Source organism: Eriocheir sinensis, chromosome 36, assembly GCF_024679095.1.
Source record: "Eriocheir sinensis breed Jianghai 21 chromosome 36, ASM2467909v1, whole genome shotgun sequence".
NCBI lineage: Eukaryota > Metazoa > Arthropoda > Malacostraca > Decapoda > Varunidae > Eriocheir > Eriocheir sinensis.
Window position 1 is genome coordinate 16,011,008 of NC_066544.1, and position 16,253 is coordinate 16,027,260.

Genomic DNA, 16,253 nt, shown 5'->3' on the forward strand with positions numbered 1-16,253 from the left:
GGTGTGAATGAGTCTTGAGATCAACCGTATACAATCAGTTCTATTGGTATTTGCCAGTATTCCGTCAATATTTCTTAGCATTCAGAGGAAGGGTGTGAATGAGTCTTGAGATCAACAGTATACAATCAGTTCTGTTGGTATTTGTCAGTATTCCGTCAGTATTTCTTAGCATTCAGAGGAAGGGTGTGAATGACTCATCAATTAACAAAACACACATGATAATATTGTTTAATCTATTTGTTGACAAGACTGTACAAAGACATGATGATGCTGGTAAAAAGGTCTGCACGGCTGTCACTCGCTCGCTCACTCAACAACTCGGTATTTACAGACGCCGCTGCTCCGACGACGAAAGGAAATCTTGCTCACCCGTACAACACAAAAAAGGGGCGACTAACACAAAATACTGAAGATACGGAAACTTTGATGCGCACAGTTGATTTGGGTTGTTGTTTTTCACCTGAAGTAGAGGTAAAATAAGGGAAATCTTGCTCATCAGTACAACATAGAAAAGGGTCGGCTAATATTGCAACTTAAAATACCGAAGCTGTCATGTGCACTGTCAATGTAAGTTCTGTTTTTCCTCTTTCTGGTCCGGTTTCTCAATGTCCAAAATTTTGATGTAGAGGTAAAAAGGGAATTTCATCAACACAAAAATGGGGTGACTACACACAACTTATGATACTTTATACCAAAAATTTGATGTGAACAGCCACTATATGTTTCTTTCTTTTTCTCTCCTGATGTCTAGTTTCTTAAATGTCAAAATGTTGTATGTAGAGGTGATAACAGGGGATTTCAGTAACACAAAAAAGGGGTTGCTCAATATAACATGATAATTAACACTGAAGCTTGGATTTAGATTCTGTGTTTTCTAATGTCTGGTTCCTCGAGGTGAAAATTTTGATATAGATGTAAAAAAAGTGAATTTCCTCAACACACAAAGGGTCAACCAATGATGCTTATGATACTGAAACTTTGATGTGCATAGTCAATTTAGCTTTTTCCCTTTTCTGATATCTGGTTACGTTTATGAAAATTTTAATATATAGGCATAGAGTGAATTTTCAGCACTAAAAACATTAACAGTATGACTCTTTTTATACTGAAACTTTAATGTGCATAGTCAATTTAGCTTTTTTTCCCTTTTCTGATATCTGGTTACGTTTATGAAAATTTTAATATATAGGCATAGAGTGAATTTTCAGCACTAAAAACATTAACAGTATGACTCTTTTTTATACTGAAACTTTGATGTGCATAGTCAATTTAGCTTTTTTTCCCTTTTCTGATATCTGGTTACTTTTATGAAAATTTTAATATATAGGCATAGAGTGAATTTTCAGCACTAAAAACATTAACAGTATGACTTTTTTTGAACTGAAACTTTAATGTGCTTAGTCAATTTAGCTTTTTTTCCCTTTTCTGATATCTGGTTACTTATATAAAATTTTAGTTATGGAGGTAAAAAAAGTGAATTTCAGCACTAAAAACATTAACAGTATGACTCTTTTTAAAGTTATACAGTAACAAAATACCACAGTAACATTTACAAATACAGAGAAAACTAATAGTAATCAAATAAGTTATATATATATATGGGTTTTATACTCTGGTGAAATTTGACTCCTCACTTCCCGTAACACTAATAAATATATATCCTCGTTCTTTTCATATCCTACGTCAGTGGAAAAAAAATCTCGTAACATAGCAATTTCAGTGATTTTGACCAAGGGCTTTTTTTTTGCTCTAAACCCAAAAGACAAAAATAATCAGTGGACTAATTTATCAGTGAGAAAGCAAACAGCGGTGAACCTTTACATAATCATCTCACCATCAGTCATACCTAGTCACTATATGTATTTGGAGAAACTGAAATATAGATGTCTGTGTTCCCTCAAGTCTAGAATAACAGCTTGTAGTAGTATTCCCCCTTTCCACTGCACTCTACTATCCTCAGCCTTGCCAGAAGTGCCGTGACCCAAAGAGCAGAGCAACAACGGAGTCACAGAGGCCCAGATTATGCCTTATATCCCCACACTTCTCAAGCCTCATGGGGAGTTACCAGTGTCAAGAGTAGAAAGAGAATCATACCAATGGATAGAGACAGCAAAGTGGGACAGAGGAAATAAGAGAGAAGAGAGAAGGCCATTAGCAGATATACATTGAGATAGAGGGAAGAGAGAGAGGGCAGGCTTTCTGATGTTAATGATTGTGGGGGAGTTTGCAGAGAAAGGAGAATCAATGTATAGAGGGAGCAAAGTGAGATAGAGGAAATGCTGTAGAAAAGTGGAAAGAGAGAGAGAGGGCCTCCTGACACGAGCTAATGCACTTCATGTTAGCATTTACCAAAACTGTTCCTCCTATCATCCCTTGCTCCCTCCCCATCCTCCCCTGCACCTTTCCCATTATCCCTTGCACTCCTTCTATCATCTCTTGTACCCTTCCTTCAACCCTTGCACTCTTCCCATCCTCCCTGCCAGAGTGATCAACCAAACCAGAGAAGCAGTTGAAAAATCCAGCCTCAACACATGATTCCCAGCACACGTTCGCAGGATAAGGCTAAGTTGTCACATGCATATTGAAGTGTATAAAAAGTACATGTAGAAAAATGAATGTAGGGTTAAACACATGTTGCTAGAAGAGGTGGGTCATCATACACTGTTTCCGACACCCTATGGCTTAACTGTGTGGCTTTGGTATACTGAAGAATGAGTTTGAAGATTCGGTATTGAGGGCTTCATTGGATGTGTGCATAAATCAACCAACCTCATAAAGGAAATAAGGAAGTTAAATGAAAAAAATTAGTTTGCATAAATCACTGTTGCTAATGTTGCTGAGAAGAGACTGAGGTAGAAAAGAGTGAACAATTGTATGGGTGAAAATATTAAGAGAAATCACAGGTGGAATGAATAAGCTGAAGGATACGAGAGCTATTAAGACAGCGGAAGGCAACGTCAAGAACCTACAAAAAGAAGCAGAAGAAGAGGAACATCATATCCCATGCGCCTCCTTCTTAAACGGTGAAAATGCCAATCAATACTTTTTTAATCTTTTGTCCATCATCATATATTTATTTTTCTTTTAACTAACCAGCATTACTCTCTTTCCCTATTGTCTTTGGAGATGTACGAAGTAATGTACCTTAAACCTAAACCATTCTCTGCAGTCTTCAACAAAAAAAAGACCTCACGAACAAATAGAGTATAAACAGAAACGGAAAAATAGATTACAATTGTATATAATGATTCACGGTAGTTGTTTTCATCCTCTCAGTCACTTCACTCACATTTTCTTCACGACTTAACTCAATGCACGACACAAAAGATGAGTGATGAAAAATAGGGAGGCGTTTTGCGTGACAACACTTACGTAATACATGATTTATACAGTTCCGTTACAACTACGTGGAGAGCGCACAGAGCGGGAACATCGGAGGCCACAGGCACAGGTTATTATCATGTCGATGTCACTGCACACACACACGCTCACACACATCCTTGTGGCATGGTTAGGGCGACGTGTATCCTCCCCATATCCAGACACGGGTATTCAACATGGAGGTAGAATTAGCGGAGTCGACGTGGCCTGCTAATCCCATTCATTGAGGTGAAGCCGACGAACTGTCAAATTTACGGCCAAAAGATGGGGGTGGGCAAGCCTGGCCGAGCCCATTAAGAGGGAGCCTGACCTGACAACACCTGACACCTGGCCGTAAAAATGACAGCTCAGGAGGATTCACTTAATTGGGCTGATGTTGACTCCACCAATTTTACCTCCATGGTATTCAAACAGCTTACACAAAACTAACATCACTTTTCTTTTAACTTTAATCCACTTTTGTCCCTCCCTTACTTTCTATGATATCCATCTGAACAGGGGCATAGCAAGATTTTGGGTCTGAGGGGCTTGCTTCCTTAAGGGGCTGTATTTTAAAGGGTGGTTTAGTTACTGGGATAAGCAATCATGGTGCCACAGGAACAATGGTCACATGGTGTCAGAATTTTGAAGGTGCCTCCTGTTTTTTGCGTTAAATCGGAAATACCAATCCTAAAAACCACTTCGGGGGGAGAATTTTGAAGGTGCCTCCCTGTTTTTTGTGTTAAACCAAAAATACCGATCTTGAAAACCACTTGGGCGGGACATCCACTGTGGGCTTGAGATACACACGATCCAATCCCCCTTTAAGCTACACTAATACAGCGTTTGGAGGTGTTACTTGGCATGCAGGGAGGATACACGTCACGCTAAATGCTTTCTAGTTCCCAGCCTCCGGTGTTGATCAGAGGCTGCCCGTCTCTGGCTACATCGCTAACTAATGCATCAGTACCTTCCGGCAAACAGACAGATATGGAGAAGGAGGTTGGCGTACAAAAGAGTTCTTGTACACTTTAGTTTAAAGCAAATGTAGTATCCACAGGATACCCAACAATGTTAAGTCCTCACTGATGCATGTTTGCCCCCGTGTGCTGCGTCCTCGCCCTGATCCTTCTCAGAGGCAGGAAGTGCTCAGCGGCTCATCAGCACCAATCCAAACAGCACTCAGCTCAGGGAAACACTACTTGGGAAACTGAACCGATATATAGATTAAATTATGTCCGAATGAAGACTGATATGAATTTACAAGCAGTACTCAGCTCAGGGAAACACTACTTGGGAAACTGAACCGATATATAGATTAAATTATGTCCGGATGAAGACTGATATGAATTTACAAGCAGTACTCAGCTCAGGGAAACACTACTTGGAAAACTGAACTGAAAAAAGATTAAATAGTGTCCGAATGAAGACTGATGTGAATTTACAGAGTACTACACTTAGGGAAATGCCAATTGTAAAACTGAGCTGAAATGAAGATCAAATACTACCAGCAGGAAGACTGACACCCATTCATTATTCTGACAGGAGTTCCCTTTTATTCTTCAGCTCAACTTCTCCCTCATCTATTCTATCCTGTCCTACCACACACAGATTACTAGCAGTAGCGGTAGTAAACAGACACAATTGTCATAGACTGCCAGGTCTTCTCGTGTCTGTTCTTCCTAAGTATTCCTATGTATTCTCCCTGAGGTGAGTGTTGGCTGGAGTGGTGCAGACAAGCCGTTGAGCACACCTTCACATTGTAGGCACCAGACTCTGCCACTGATATATAAACTTGTTTCTTTACACTCCACAGGTTAAAGCCTCCCCCCACCCCCCAATTCCCTAAGTCCAAAGGAGATAGAGAACCCTTCCCATTTCTTGCTGCAAATGTGTCTATAGCAGGTCTTGTCTTCCTTACACGCCGAGAACAGGAAACACTCAGCATCCATTTGATAAAGAACGTACTCACTCACTCCTCTGATAAAGGAAGAGCAGTAATATTTTCCTCTCTCACTCTCTTGGTTAGGAGATAAACACTTAATAACATTTATCACTCAGTGCAATATAAAAAAGTATATCTAGGAGAAAAATATTTATACTCTTTCCGCCTGACACTATAAACTGAGGCCAAGCACTGTTCAGGGTAAGACAAGACCCTCAGCAGAGCAAGGCGTTCAGATACAGTCCTTCAGTGCTTGCATCAGTGGTCTTGGCAGCTTGTTACACTGGTAGTCAAGGGAACAGTTACATGATAGATAGTGCATGCTGATACTGTGGACTTGTTCTTCAATGTCCTTTCCCAACAGACACACACACACACACAGGCACACGTTCACACATACCTTCCAGCATTCCTGTTGAACAATTTTTGGCCGATGGATTAGAGGAAATACAATTCGGAAACTGTGCTAGTGATATTTTTTCCTCGACAATACTGTATCAACACCTTTTTGCCCATAAGCTTTGAGAGGAGAAACTGTACCAAAAATATTCTTGTTCTTGATGTCACGATGAACAACTTTCGACTGATGGATCACAGAGTCCAGAAACACCACGAATATTATTTTTTCTCCATATTCTCTTCTTCAACATTCTTTACACTGACAAAGACACATTTTCCAACATCCCTAATAATCATTTTTTGGCTGACGCAGCATAAGAGAGAAAAAAAAGTCCTCCAGCAGCCTTAGTAACATTATATTTTTGCATGTGGTCTTGGGTTCTCGACTTTGCACATTTGAGAATGAAACGGAAAGACCTCGACACATCCTCCACTGGCACACACACACATACAGACACTCTCCAGCAGCACTAATATACACTCTCGTCTGACAGACCACACCAGGCGGGAGGGAGGCCGACCGTCAACGCTCCGCTGAATGCCCCCATCGGCAGGGCATCATCTATGACCTTAAGCTTAGTTAGAAAAAAAAAAGTATGATAATAAATAAAAAAAGAAGCCGGCCCCGAGAGGTACAAAAGAGCCCCTTGCCGGCCTGCGTTACACCTACAAGAGCATCCGGCTGCCACCAGTCTGGCCACAGGGGGGTCAGTGTGCGGGCGGCTTGGGGGAGTTCTCTTGGCTCTTGTAGCGAGGTTTGCCCAGCGAGAAGGGAAGGTACTTGTACTTGATCATGTGCTGGAGGGAGGGAGAGAGAGATGAATAAACAATACAAATAATGAGTGTAGACTGTAGATGAAAAATGGTACAAAGACTATAAGATCGTGTGTTGCAGGGAGGAAACGTATAAACAGGAGGAATGTTATTTGCTGCAGGGAGAGATAATATATAAACAAAAGGAATAATAAGCCATGAAAATAAGATATACAAGAAAGAGAATGGTTGACAGTAAATGATCATGTGCTGCAAGGAGAGAAAATATATATAGGTGCAGTAGATATGTTACGTGGTGTAGGAAGAGAGGAAATATATTAAGAATACGAATAACAAGTGTTGGCATGGCTGACTGATTAGACACTAGAAGCACAGTATGAGGAATCAACTAACTCCTGATTGGTGAATTATACACATATACAAAAGAATGGTTGATTGATCATGTACTGCAGGGAGGAAGGAAATATATAGTAAACAGGAAGAATCATATCATGTGCTGCAGGGAAAGAGGAAATATACCTACTAAATAAAATGAATGAGTGTTGAAGAGAAAATATAGTTGAGAGAGAATTAAAGATAGCAAATGATCATGTGTTGCAAAAAAAAAAATCTAAACAAAAAGAAGGCAAACTACTTGAGAAAATATACATTACAATGAGAACAGTACCAGAGAGTGAGTGTAGAAACCAATACAAATAATACTAATACCAATAATATCATTTGCAACATAAGGCTGGCAATGGATAACACTTGAGAAAATACAAGCCCAAGATAATGCAATGTGCCTGGCTCACCTTGATCTGTCTCTTCATGGTGATGCAAAACAGGGTGATGAAGTACATGACGAGGATCGGCCAAAACACGGGGACATTGAACACCTGTGGGGGGAAAACGAGGGAGGTCAATACATCATTCTCAAGGACATAAACAAGCTTGAGAACTTCTTGTGATATGGGAGAAACAGCCGATAAAATAAGTGTAGAAGTAGTATAGTACAGTGTTTCCTTTTTATTCAGTTTCTACACGATCCAAGACAAATATGAAAAGAAAAGACAGAAGATAGATAGTGACAATGGACAAGTCTGCCAAGAAGCGACATAAATATACGCTGTTTTAGCCATTCACAGGGATATCAACAACATAACTGCCACGAAAAAAAGAGGAACAAAAGTAGTAGAAGTAGTAGTAGATGAAGCAATAATAATATGTGACCACCCAACTAATCAAATATAAGTAATGGTAGATAAAAAAGTAATAATCATGTATGAACACCCTCACCATGTAACCAACATTAACATTCATCCTCCCACAACACAACACAAGACAAGATTCACCTGGAAAAACGTGCAGAAGAAGGCGACGAGGGTGGATTTAGTGACGCTGTACCAGAACTTGAACTCTGGGAGGCGCCGCATAAAGGGCCGGAACTCCTCATTGGCCTTGGTGGGCAGCCCCGGGCCGTCATCTGTCAGGGGAGAAGGGAAGGGGTATTAGGGGCCTGGTATGACTGAATGATTGAATATTAGAAGCATAGTATGATAGATTGTTTAACTGACTTTTGTTTGGTAAGTATAACAGTAAAGTACGGATAACAACATAACATAGTGTAAAGGAGCTGCCTTGTATAGGCCGACCAGCCTCTTGCAGACTCCTTACGTTCTAATGTTCTAACACAACCTAACCTGATGTAACCTAACCTAATGTAACCCAACCTAACTTAACTCAAGCCAACCCAGCCAAAACCCAACCTAACCTAACCTAATCCAACCCAAGCTACCCCAACCTAACCTAACCTAACCTAACCCAACCCAAGCTACCCCAACCTAACCTAACCTAACCTAACCCAACCCAAGCTACCCCAACCAAACCAAACCTAACCAAACCCAAGCTACCCCAACCTAACAAATACCAACCCACCGCACTCCAACCCAACCCCAAGCCTCACCATCATCTTGTGAAAACGCGGGGTCAATCTTGGGGGTGAGGAAGGCGAGGAAGAGGTTCAGGTGGTAGATGCCGAGGGCGTAGCACACGATGTACCAGCCCTGTCTGAGCGTGATCCGCAGCATGAACCCGGCGATCAGCACCAGCGTGAAGATCCAGCGCGAGGCCGTGTGTGGCGTCCATTTGTCCAGGTAGTGTTGGTACAGCTATTGGGGAGAGCGAGAGGGGGGATGACTGCTTTATTCTTTTATTAGTAGTGGTAGTAGTCTAAGGTTGGTACAGCTATGGGGGAGAGCAAGAGGGGGGATTACTGCTTTATTATTTTATTAGTAGTGGTAGTAGTCTAAGTTTGATACAGCTATGGGGGGGGAGAGCAAGGATAAGATAAGTCCTGCACCTTGGGAGGGGAAATCCAGCATACCAATACCACATAGGAAACACTCCACTATCCACCACAGAGGCAAAGAAAGACCTGGGACTATATGTTACCAGGTTACCAGTGAAGGTGAAATACGTGGCAATCGCAGCGGATGGGTTAACGGAATGGATAGGCATGTTGAGAGTTAGCTTGGTGGTGGTAGTAATGACGGGAGTAGTAGATAGTGGTAGGGGTGGTGGTGGTGGTGATAGTATTGGTAGTATTATTCTATTAGGTATTATTATTATTATATCATTATTATGTTACTATTATCATTACAAATATATATTGCACTCTACTTTTCTATTTTTATCATTATTATTATCATTGTTATATTAGTATTATTATTATTTTTCTAGTGTTGGGGAAGGGTAAATAACTGTTACTATTAATGCTTTATTATTGTATTGGTAGTGATATTAATTTTACCCCCCCCCCCCCCCACAAAAAAAAAATAAAAAAATAAAAAATAAAATAAAATAAAAATTCCCTTTAACATATCTTTGACCTGAAATACTCGGCAGAATGGGGCCAAGGTCATTCTAACTCCCAACTCTATACCTGTGTTGGGAAAGAAGTCACACCTGATCACTCCTATCATTATGAAGCTACATTATCACTATTACTGATAAGGAACTGTTGATACTGTGGGAGGAGGAGGGAGGCAAGACACTGGTTATTTATTCGCCATTATCATCACCGTACTACTAAATGAATCAAGAGGGTTACTACACGGGAGATGCTCAACAGATAACGCCAAGGAGACAAACTGATAAGGGCTACATGATAGGGGCCACTTAACCATACACGGACCATCATGTAATAAAAAGCCACCAAATGTCTCACTCGGAGGGAGATAACACACCAGTACACAAGATAATGGAAAGGCACCGTCAACCAACCAGCCGTCGTCGGAGCCATCAACTTACGATATAAATAAACTCTGGTGTCAAGGTCATTCTTTTCCCTTGTTCCGTGGCGTCGTGGGAGCTCAGGTAGTTGCGACGCATGATTACGGTTTCGATCTTTACCATTGGGTCCGTGGGTAGCGTATTTCAGAGGAGTTTATCAATTCCTAAAGTTTATAAGATATTGGCAAAATATTCACTGGTGACAGAGGAAGTATTTTAGAGTTTACTGATATTCAAGGTTTTCAGATGTAGGCAAAATATCCATTGATAGTTACGCTAAAAAGAAAATTATACAACAGCTTATTCAAGTCTTTAAAAACACCCAGAGTCAACTACGTAACACTGAAAACCTTTTTTAACCTTCCGTAACACTAGATGCAACACTCCCACTAGCACCATCACCCAACAAAACCCTTACGTAACACAGTATTACCTGCTACACAACACTCGTCTCCTCTCTTCCTCAGACAACGCACTATTGCAATACTTTCTACCACATTCTCTAGGATAAAATTCGCAACACTTTCCACCACGCTCCTAAACCTGCAACACACACCAACGCTCGTCAACACCGCAACGCTATATGCTAACACTGGTCCCCCTATTAGCCTCCTCCTCAAACGCACTGATACTGGTGTCCGCCGATCAGTCAGTCACTCCTAGGGGTCATCTTCCGTTATCTAGTGTCAGCGGAGCATAACAAAGATTAGGAGGCTGAGATTCTTCTTCGCCTCCTTGATTTGGACTTTGGATTGGATGAGCTCATGTGTCTTTCCTCATCTCGTAATACCAAGGTTATGTATGTATGGGTTGTGGTTTGTTCTTTCTTGGGTATATATTATGATGCAGAAATCTAGTTACTTTTTACCATACCCTGCTCCAGCATTAACAGATTATCGTACTCAGCCGCTCAGCACATCATATTTTCCGGTTTCTGACTCACAACTATCGCAAACAGACACCAATGAGTAACGCTTCTAACGAAAACTCAAATTGAAAGTCGTCATGGGGGAGGGAGAGTTTTGGGGCCTGTTGAAACTGATGAATGCTATGTTTTGAGTGCGATTATGTGGCAACGCTACCCTGCTCTCTCTCTCTCTTTTTTTTTTACATCAAAGGACATGGCTCAAGGGGAAAAAAATAAAATAAATAAAAAATAAAAAAAAGCCCACTACTCACCGCTCCCATGTTCCTTATAATAGTTGCATCATATCTCCTCTCCTCATACCCTGGTTCTACATATATGGCTTGGAGTTGGTTTTCTTGCATAATTATTACGATACTGAAATCCATTTACTATTAACCAGATGCAATGGTATGCTGTCTCTTATGCTAGTTCAGTATTCCCCATGTAACCACAGTCTATATATCTAGTCTTCATCACTAATAGCTTACAATTACACTGATTAACTCACACCTTTGTATATCTATGCAGAAAAAAACCTATAGATCAATTATACTTCTAAAAATTAACTGAAGTATACCAATTTCTATCATTATTACCTCAAACTGTCCTGTCTTAACTCACTGTACCCTTACCATACCCTTACCTTACCAATTTAAATTTATTCGCCATTCACCCACACCATCTCAATTTACCCATAATACTATATCATATTAACTCATCCATACAATACCCATAGCTATAACACATCAATGTACCCATATCATATCAATTTACTCCACTTCAGCCATGTATATATCAAACTAAATGTGTACAATAATAACATATGTAGCTACGTAGATCAAAAACATTAGTAAGCTTCTATTTCTGATGTCTGCGTCTCCACCTGCACTTGACTCATTATCACACCTCGAGAGATAGGCAGCAAGGCGGGCCATTCACCTGTCTTGGGCTACAAACGGGATCACATGTACTAACCATGAGTGGCCCGAGGGAGGATGGAGCGGGATGTTAACTCTCTTCAGTATGTGTTCGAGTTACACGTTGCACTTCGGGTAGTTCATTTGTTATTGGGGTTGCATTGTGGGGGCAGAAGGAGAGGATCGGCGGTCAGGTTAACAGCCGTGTGTTGACTGCCACTATTAAAATGTCAAGAAACACACACACGACTCTGTTTTACCCTGCCACACTGATCTACAAGCTCTACACGGGAAACAGCAAGAGTAGGGTACGTTTATGGGTAAGTTTGCATCACACCAATAGAGCTCACATCAAGATTAACGTTACTTTGGAAGATTGAGTTGAGGGTAAGAGACTAACTAATGATGACTGCATACTTTCAAATGCTGAACTTAAATTTTCTGTCGTGCAATTGTTTCATTGAGGTTCTATGCATCATTTCTTTAGCCACAGCAAGTAACATATGTACAGAACTGGATATTTCAAAACACTGAAAAAACACTGATTACTTTAACCACAACTCAAATTATCTGTTATGCACTCGTTTCTTTGGGGTTCCATGTAAATTTTCTATAGCTAGTGATTCACAGCTACACCAAACAGCAAATATTAAAACTGTCAAAAACAACTGGTGACTTCTTTCAAATGCAGAACTTAAATTACCACGCAAACTTTCTTTTGCCACCACAGCAATTCACAAACGTAGGTACAAAACCGCATGTATTAAAACCAAGAAAAATGATTGGATGACTACAATAGAAAAAAAAATTGTTATGTGTGAAAAGAAGGCCAGCAACACATCAAAGTGAAAAGGATTGCATTAGGGAGGGGGAGCGCTGACGAAGTTTTCCTCTGACACTACGGTATATTGGACGGAATTGGAAGGTGCACAGATCAGCAAGCCTACCCAAGCAGCAGCAGCAGCCACAAACCAACGCATGGGTCCAAACGTCCTAACCACTGAGTATTAACTGACGCTTGGGGTGGACGATCTCAATGCTGCTCTTCACAGACTGAGATTTTTATGATTTTCTCGGCTAAAATTCTAAATATATGAAATCAATGGTAATATTATGCCATCGTTACTGTTTCACGCATCGTTGCCCTGCCTAATGGAGAGTTAAATTAGATCTTTCCTTTTTATTTTACATATTGATGAAAATGAGACACTGTAAACTCGAAGAACTGTAATTATTTTTAGGCATGACTGAACCAAATGAACACACACACACACTTGCTCACCCACTGATACACTTGAACACACACACAGAAACTGATGCACCTGAACCCACACACACACACACATTCTCTCTCTCTCTCTCTCTCTTGCTTCTGCCGAGTCATCCGGATTGATTAAAGCTTCACCCAAACACATCCAAAGTTACACACACAAAACTTTCACCACCCAAACCACTCTTTACTTTTAACTACTTGCTCTTTACTTTACCCCCAAACACTTTACAGTCACCTCACCTTCCTGTTCACACTCACTCTGGTCTCTTCACTTTCTCTTTTCATTACACAACACACAATTTACATGGCCAACTCACGTTCTCTTACTCACTCACTCCATTACCCCACAAATAGGCTGCACACTTTTCATGGCCACCTCACCCTCCCTTCCACACTCCCCACCTAACCTTTCCTGCCTAATATACACAGCTGATTGAGAGAGCAGCAGCCTTTCCACACCTTTGAATTAATGATACATAGTCTATGAATATATGTATAGAAAAACTTGTTCTTAACTAGGTGACTGAGAGCTATGATTAACTTTCCTGCTCTTCTTCAGTATTCCTCAACATAAAGGAAGGATTTGTGACTTAAACAAGGGCACGCAAGGACATAAGGAAACCACACCAAGACTAAAGATGGGTCATTGGTTAGTACTCTTTGATGCTTCCGACTCCCACATCAACTATTTCTAAAGGCTGAAAAGGAGGTTATCTAGGTTCTAATGAATGTTTCTGTAGGTTCATGATACGGCAGAAGAGTCAAACTGCCACTAGGGTCATTAAACTACCCATGGAAATGCCCCAAACTCCTACGAAAGTCTAGTCAAATGTGTGATTTTGGGCGCCGAAATGTTTAATAATACAGCTCGTTATGTAAGGATATTCACGCATGAGTCGTTAACCAGTTCTCAGATACGACTCATGACTTACAGGTACTCAGGGACGATGCACACCGACTTTCCTGACTAATCCTGGTAGCAGCGACAGGCAAAGTTTTTGTCTTAACATAAACCCCACAAAATAGAGGCTGCATAAACTGATCACAAATATGTTGATAAATGTTATATGATGATTTGCGTGAGCGATAATTCTTTCTCATTAATTCACTTAGAGGAGCCTTTAAGAAACATGACCCCCACAGCTACTGGATTAACCCCTTCACAACGGCCGGGCCAAAACAGTGCCCCGCGCCGTATCCGGGATCGCTGCACACGCCAAATTTCAAATGTCGCTATTGAATATAACAAGTTTTCAGCCATAAATTCAACATAATCATCATGTATTATATATGAAAACATGCAAAATTAAATGATGCACATAAAGAAACATAAATTAATTGATAATTTTGAGATGTAAGCATAAATATACAGAGATAAAATAACCTATATACTGGCTAAAGCGAGCCAGGATGCAGTATGCGCGTCCTCGGATATGGTATGGGGCACGCAAGGACGCAGTATACGCGTCCTCATGTTCAAGGGGTTAAGGGTATGTACACTCATGCAAGATTAGGTGGGTACTGAGCAAGGCCAGGGAGACTTACGTGACTTACCCTACTAATACTGGTGCCTATTCTCTGGATGAGGCCTGCCTGTGCTATGGGCTCGCTGCCCTCCAGCACATCTTGCATCATCCTGTGGAGAGGGAGGACGTAGGTTAAGAATAGGATTTGTTAATATACATGCTGGCTGCCCTGACAAGGCTTAACCAGGGGTGTGGAGGTGGGTATAAAAAATTCCAACTCCGACTCCAGGAAATTTTAAGGCTGCGACTCCAAGAAATTTTGAGGTTGCAACTCTCCCGCCGCCACCCTGTCCCATCCCACGCTATGTATTTCGGCCAGCCCACACTGCATGCTGAATAAATTTAAGCTAACCTAGTCTAATGGGTATATAATTGTGGAGATTGACTCCGAACCCACCTAAGGGGAATATTCACGAAAGTGTAGCCTACTAATTTTGAGATGCTGACTGCTTAGTTCTGGACAAAATATGTTGTTGTTTATCATGGATAGTATTTTTCTCCAGAAATCACTAAATGATTGACTTTTCAGTGCCTTTTGTGGACCCGCCGCCGCAGCCGCAAAATAGCTCGCAGAGGTTCAACTTGGACACCCGTGGGAAATCAAGGGTTTTGGGTGGGGGAGCGTACTTAAACTACTCCAACCGAACTTTACATAACCTCCTAAACCCCCCCACGTATATGAGACTTATTTCTACGTGGAGGTGTTCCTCGCACCACCAGCTGGACCACTGCCGCAGCCGTCGCCAGAGGAGGAGGCTATGCTTTCATGAGTATTACCCCCACCTAACAGGGGGGGGGGCTTCGCCCACCCCACTGGCCCCCTTAACAGAAAGGCTTCACCCCCTTTGATGCCCTAAATGGGTGTGTAGTGACACGACTTGCCTGATGGGAGCGCCTCCCATAATCCACTTAGTCAGTGGGGTACCTCTTTGGCCGACTGGTAAAGGAGTGGCTCTCCCGTTACGCTGGTCGCGGGTTCAATCCCCGCCACCGGCAAAACTTTCCTTGTCTGGATTAATTTCTCGTGTGTTTCGTTACACGTAGAGTAAAATTCTGGCATTTCAGGTGAGTTTCGCCCTCTACGGCCTCCCTGAAGGTAAAGCTTCGCCCCTCTCGACCCCCTTCTATTTTCCTGAAGTCATGCGTTAATCATGCATTCAGGGACCAAAAAGTAATCCATATCGTAATAACTTCACAAGGGGCGGCTACCCTCTCGTCAACATCACCCGCTCGCCTCTTCAGTGCCTCTACAGAACACCCTGAACACACGCACGACACAACACAACGCCGTAAACACACCACATCAGCCTGACATGACATCACCTCCAACCCTTTCCGATGTGTAGGTTACAGAAACATCTTATTTTAGCCGTTTTCCTCCCTTTAAGACCCTCGTGGATGGCTCTGTGGTATTTTCTCACCTCGGGGATGCTTTAAACTTGCTCTCAGACCCCAAAAGAGGCTGTAATAGGGTGAAATAGGGCGTGTGGAGCGTCCGGAACACAGACACACGGACACACACACACCGGGATGATACGTGTCCCAAGGGCCTGCTGTATAAACCCTAATAAAAAGGTCTAAATAAAGGTTAATCCACTCTTTTTATTAGTATTTTGTACCTATGATTTTTGGTTTATATCTACTTGTAACATTGAGGGCGTGAGACTGAGTATAATTTCAGTCTCTTGGCAACGCTACTCAAAATCTCGCAGCTGATGGCAACTCCCTCTGCTTATCCATATTTCCAAATCTAAAATTACGTCATACACATTTTTGATAGGTTTGAGGAAAATAAATGAGTATATCGTTGGTTAGAAGGGAAATTATGTCACCATTGCGTCATTTCCGGCCATCATGGCGGCGATCAGCTGTTTGACGG

At 41.5% G+C, this 16,253-nt stretch overlaps 1 protein-coding gene across 1 annotated transcript; it reads right to left on the bottom strand.

The window, feature by feature from the left end:
- Positions 1–214: 214 nt before the first annotated feature.
- LOC127007913 (protein RER1-like) lies at positions 215–15,923 on the bottom strand. Its single transcript, XM_050879401.1, has 6 exons — positions 15,796–15,923; positions 14,403–14,484; positions 8,424–8,628; positions 7,813–7,943; positions 7,273–7,356; positions 215–6,502 (listed from the first exon to the last, which is right to left on the bottom strand). The coding sequence occupies exons 2-6, from the start codon at positions 14,481–14,483 to the stop codon at positions 6,413–6,415; spliced, it is 591 nt and encodes a 196-aa protein (XP_050735358.1). The 5' UTR covers position 14,484; positions 15,796–15,923; the 3' UTR covers positions 215–6,412.
- Between the last annotated feature and the right edge of the window lie 330 nt (positions 15,924–16,253).